This window comes from Monopterus albus, unplaced genomic scaffold, assembly GCF_001952655.1.
Source record: "Monopterus albus unplaced genomic scaffold, M_albus_1.0 scaffold2.1, whole genome shotgun sequence".
Classification (NCBI taxonomy): domain Eukaryota; kingdom Metazoa; phylum Chordata; class Actinopteri; order Synbranchiformes; family Synbranchidae; genus Monopterus; species Monopterus albus.
This window is the reverse complement of record NW_018127882.1, coordinates 8,007,360-8,013,267: the sequence shown is the minus strand read 5'-3', so window position 1 is coordinate 8,013,267 and position 5,908 is coordinate 8,007,360. Positions and strand designations below refer to the sequence as shown.

General features: G+C 41.7%; 1 protein-coding gene across 1 annotated transcript in view; it reads right to left on the bottom strand.

Moving 5' to 3' along the window:
* slc43a2a (solute carrier family 43 member 2a) overlaps positions 1-5,633 on the bottom strand; it is a 6,484-nt gene extending 851 nt beyond the window's left edge. Inside the window, exons 1-3 of the mRNA XM_020591592.1 lie at positions 5,370-5,633; positions 617-780; positions 14-141 (exon numbers count right to left, since the gene is read on the bottom strand). Coding sequence (XP_020447248.1) covers positions 14-141; positions 617-770 — 282 coding nt within the window. The 5' untranslated portion in view covers positions 771-780; positions 5,370-5,633. The remainder of the gene's footprint in view (positions 1-13; positions 142-616; positions 781-5,369) is intronic.
* Between the last annotated feature and the right edge of the window lie 275 nt (positions 5,634-5,908).

The window sequence follows — 5,908 nt, the reverse complement described above, 5'->3', positions numbered from 1 at the left end:
GGGGTGGGGGGGCGGCGCTGAGCAAGAAGGAGCCAATGGTGAAACCCAGATTCAGCATCTCCTCCTGGTCCACGCAGCTGAGCCACTTGTGCGCCTCGCCACTGGAGGAGTTGCCCAAGGATACGACCATGGAGTCATTCTCTGTGGAAACAAACAAGGTGGGATAATAAGAGTGGTGGATGATAAAAGTGTGCACACAGAGAAAGGGCAACGAAACATGTTTTGAGTTTTATGGTAGTTGCGTCATATGTCTGATGTCAGAGCCTCCAATAGTGGGTCCAACTCCCTGTTATGAAGTAACTATTCAAAATAATTTGAATAGATCTATTTGGGATCTGTGAAGGATCATGATGCATAAAACATGTTGTCAGTATCAATCACAGATAGAGAACAAATCCAGTGTAACCAAATCCATCCACAATGAAAATCCAAAACAGGATGAATGGACCCTTTTCTGTCGGAGATATCCGTCATCAATTCAAAAATCACATTTAGACGATTTAATTCTCATAATGTTGTGAAAAATAATTAGGTATCAACATATTAAACCAACTTTAAGTATGTCGTTTGTGTCTCCATGACTCCAAACAGAAAGTGAAGGGTCAGTGATGCTGACCTGAGCATAGGTGGGAGTAGAAGCCTTCCCTTTTCAGCATGATGAGCAGGGAGCCCCAGCCCAGCAGGACAGCCGAACACAGCAGATTTTCAATCACCGCCGTCACTGCCATCCACCAGCGTCTCCTGTAGGCCTGGACGAGAGACAGTGCCATCGCTGCTCCTCTGTAATGGAGGAGTGACAAGGAGGGAGGAGGGACAGTGGTGGATAGATAATGAGGACAAGGCAATTACAAGGTAAATGGACTTACACTTGTATAGCCCCTTTCTATGCACTGAAGCACACTCAAAGCACTTACACATTATTAACCCATTCACCCATTCGTACACCAGTGGGAGCAACTCAGGGTTCAGTGTCTCGCTCGACAACACTTTGACACGTGGACCGGGGAAGCCAACAATCAAACCACCAACTCTCTGGTTCGAAGACAACCCACTCTATCTCCTGAGGCACAACCGGTCGGAGTAAGGTAAAGAAACAGAACAGCAACATCTACGTAACAAACTGTTGATCAGTCATATAACAACTGTCAATGATTTTTCATAAACGACTGTCGTCTTGATCTACCTTTTCAAAGGTGAGGATCGTTTCATGCAGATGGAGAGTGCTGTCTTTACAGTTTGAAATGGCTCAGTGTTCTCACAATTTATTTTTGCTCTGTTGGCTCCTACTAAATAAAACATGCACATTTCATTATAGTTACTTCCCTGGGGAGCCCTAACACTTGAGAGGGTCCATTTTTTTCTGTTTGCCTAAAGAGTACCCATGTGATCAGTCATTGTTTTGCAAATCCCATGTACAGTAGGTACCTGACACCTTGCGTTGCATTTCCCTCAGGAATCGGCGCAGCAGCTATTTCACCCTTGAGTTTGTCTGATGGAAACAATGCTGACCACTCAGGCTGTTTGCCTTTGTTCTGGAAATAAGGATAGTGACTTAAAAAGGGATACATTTCCATGTGAAAGCACCACAGAGGAGTCAATGAGGCTTTCAATAGCATGTAACCACAATTTAGCTTTGGCTTTATCTTACTGGGTCGAAAAGGAGGTTTAATGTAAACAACAACACAAAGAAAACTGAATCCTGAAACTGATGATGTGACTGACCAAATAAAATCAGGTTAGTCATGACCACCTTAGAAGCAAACACACACTTATACACACACAGAGGGCAGGTCAAATCTTACAGGTCAATATAACCTATGGCAAAAGGGATCAAAACACAGAGTCCCACTGTGATCACGCAGGATGACACACACGTCTGCAAAACATCTAAACAAGAAATAAACATTGAAATATAACCAGCTATTCCATTTGGAACCTGAGAAGAAGAACAGAATGAGCAGAGAGGAACAGAGGCTGCAGCCAAGGCCTCAAATAGGAAACACTTCCAGCACTTCCTAATGAGGGCATTTCTTGACTAGGCACGTGCGTGCGTGTGTGTGGGTGTTGTGCTGGAGAAGGAGAGGTGATTTAATGGGACTGATTTGTTCACGTGTGCCTGTGAGTTTGTCTATGTGCTCAGGAGGCGTGTGTGTAATGTGATTATCCATAGTCCAGTGACCTGGATTTGTGCTGGAAAGAGAGTTTGAAAAGAGGGCTTTCCCTGTGACATCCCACGAAGAAAACCACACAGACACACACACTCAACAATGAGGTAGCACTGCGAGAAGGCGTTCATTCGCTCTGCCCTGTAAAACACACTAATTACAAGAGTGCACAGACTGTAAAGAGGCGAACTCCTTGGCTACGGGTGTCAGGAGTGAGACTAATAGTTGAAAAAAAAAAATTTAAAGCTACAATCAATGATTGATTTTGTTACTGATTAATCTGCCATCTATATGTATACTAAATGTATGACCTATAAAACATCTGTAAACCAGGTTGGCTTTAGCAAAAGTCCTGTTTTGTTTGACCAATTGTCCAAAAAAAAATAAAAATTCACTTCCTGTAATGCCAGGTCAAGAAAAGCAGAAGATTTGTACATTAGAGATGCTGGGAATGTTACATTTTTCTTAAAAAATATTTAAAGTATCTATTATCAAAATTATTTTCATTTTTTATATAAACAATAGTTAAGCAGGGGTAATCCCACTGCAGTCAGCGAGCCCTGGCCACAATTGCAGCATCATCATTTCTTCTTTACACAATTTCAGTGAAGGAGGCAGAAGACAAAATTCACAGACCTGGCTTAGTGCAAATTTATACTAGTATGAAGCTTAAGCAGTCTGAGTTTGACAAATCTGCCTCTATGTTCTCACCAAAATGTGAATCTGTTGTTTAACAAATCATAAACAGTCTTTAAAATACAGTCAATTAAAAGCCTAAGTACAAAGGCTACTGTCACACGGACTGCTGTGTCTGTACCACAAGTATCAACACACACAATACACTCTACACATCCACACTCGGACAATGCTGGGTGTAAACTGTACTCTGTCACTGCCAAGAACAAACTAATACCAGTGAAATAAAATGTTCCAGGTAATGAAATGAATGCTCGTGTGCTGTGACGCAGGAATGTCAACACACACCAAACAAGTTAATACACAGAGGCAGATGCTTGTATGGTTTGGCAGGTAGTTGTGAGCTCTTGTCATTACATTGTGAAGTGTGTGTGTGTGTGTGGACAAATGTGGGTGTGAAAGGAGAGCAGATCATATAAGGAAGCGGTTTCCTGATATGCCTGAGCCTGAATCAGCATGATGCAATGTTGCAATGACTAAGATCACTGCTCTGCGGAGATACTGTATTTGGAATGTCAAGGAGAACATGTTGGTACATTTTGTGCTATTGTAGGTCTCAGTTCTTGTTACCATGCTAACTCTGAGAGACGAGACAGTCCAAGTAACTACAAAACAGTGCTGATTTATTCAAAGGATCACAGGTAAAATTAACATTACACGCTCAGGTATCTTGCACCTCCAAACTGCTCACAGGCAGATGTAAGATGAAAGGTGTAGCTAAAAACATTCTCACGACCTCTAGTAACATGTCGTGGCTTAAACATAAGAACCTATTATGGCTAAGGCTACAGTTATACACGTCATAATAATAATATTAAACACCCTGTCTGCTGACAGTCATCAACTCTTCTCTCTAGTTATCCTTGACCAGATGTACCCTGTAGAAACTCATAAGCATGCCTAAGCATTTAACAGTCTATCTCCACTAAACATTTCTAATACATAAAGTATCTATCCAATATCTATCTGACTAAAAATACCTAACACTATTATTATACAAACATTTTCCACAGCTCCTGTATTAAAACTGGAGTTGACCACGAGGGATTTAATTTATCATGCATCCTTCTTTGTTGTAAGTCTTAATGCTGCTGCTCCCATCTAGCCCTGGTCATTGTTTCTGACCTTGACCAGCCATGTTTGTCAATCCCTGCAGGACACAAAGTGCCGCAGGGCAAACTCTTTTTCTTCATAAGTTTCTAAGAAAATAAACCACGCGCCGCAGGAGCCTCTGTTTCCCCCAGGAGTCCAAAAACCCCGGAAGCTGCCCAGGCAGCAAGCAGCTGTCTCTCAGTGGGCATGACCTCAGCCTGGGGTCTGGTTACCGGCACAGCAGGGTCTGCTGCTGCATTCACGTGCTATCTGGAATTTTGAAGTTCTTCAACACATACCACCCAAAAAGTATCAGACCACCAGATTTCTAGTTTCCTGTGACAGTGGAGGCTGAAATGATGAGCCAGCTGACTGACCCATATACAATTAATCCCTAATATATTTGATAATCAAATATTTTTAAAGCATCTTTAAAGCAGGATATACTAAAGCTAAAGCTATATATATATGTGTGTGTGTGTTAATCATTTAATGTCACCATAGTGGAAACTGTGTATGTAAATGCTTTGTCAAGAGAATAACCAGTAGGTTAACTGATAGTGGAAAAAATATTTAGTTTGCAGCCCCCAAAATCATTTGCTGGTCCAGCTGATGTTTTATTTCAGTAAATACAATTTGTTTTGTCTTTGTTCTGTTGGTAAAATAAAACAATGCCATGGCCATTTTTGTTCCAGATATTCTAAGAATCATTTTTGACAGTCGTCATCATCATATTTGTGCAGTGACTTCATATAACACAACCCACCTAGGCGCTTTAAAGTTACATTTTATTCTATTATTTAAAGCAATCCCACGTCAGAACAAAGTCTGTTTTTACGGTGTGCCCCTGAAGGCACCATCATAGGATGTATTATTTATCTTTAAACGTATCTGCACACACAGCATCTAGATGATATCACGGTATTATAGTCAAAATTTGACCTTAGCAAAAACATGTTTAGCTGTTCTCGTGTGTCTGTTTATAGGTGACAAACGAGTCCCATAACTGAAATGCTGTTAACTACTCAGTGAAAAAAGGACAAATAAAGGGCCTACGTACAGTAAAATGGGGAGTCACATTCACTTCAGATACAACATGCTCCCTTCAGACTAACTACTCCCCATCATTTGGGGGGTGAACCCCCTCTCTGAACCCCCGAACCTCCTTGAGCCCCTTTCAGGCCACACAAATATGAGCCATATGAGCTAAATATGGTTTCTGAAACAGCCTGTGTACAGTGCATCTTTTGTGTGCACAGTAAAAGTTGCAGCCTAATGGTTTCATGCCACGTGTATCTGCAGCCGGTTGGTCCAGCTACAGCTTGATGCCTCCAAATTACAAACGTTATTACACCTAATTAATAACATACAGCAGCGACATAGCGAGTATTTCAGCGAGAAAAGTTCTATACTTACTGAAGTTGTTTGTCTTTTCTGACAGGAAATATGCTTGAAATGTGTCTTCTAAATGATTTTGTTGGTCACCAAGTACAAAGAAATGATTGAAAGTTGGTCTCTCCAGCTGATAGTTGTGTATAGTAGGCCGTTAGAGCCTGATACCCGAATTAAAGCCTTTCCTTTGCCCTGCTTACTTCCTTCTTTGGGGAGCTATTGTTACGGACGCCACGCTTTTCTCTTCGTGTTTTCAGACTCACCCTGTTCTCTACTACTTTATTTCCCTCCCTCTCTGTGTGCTTTACCGCCAACGAGGGGTGGAGATAAGTACCACCCTTTACTCACCATTCATGGAATTGATCTTCAGGGCGCCTGCAGCAGGGAAGTCTACAAACGAAGATGGCATGAAATGAATAAAAAGTTAGGATTATTATTATTGTCTCTCAGGATGTGGACACCCGAAAATGTGACCTTTAACCTCACCTGTACGCTGCAAAGCCAAGGAGAACCACAAAACTCAGGACTGCCATGTTGTTTTCTCACAGTGGTGAAGCCTGAGC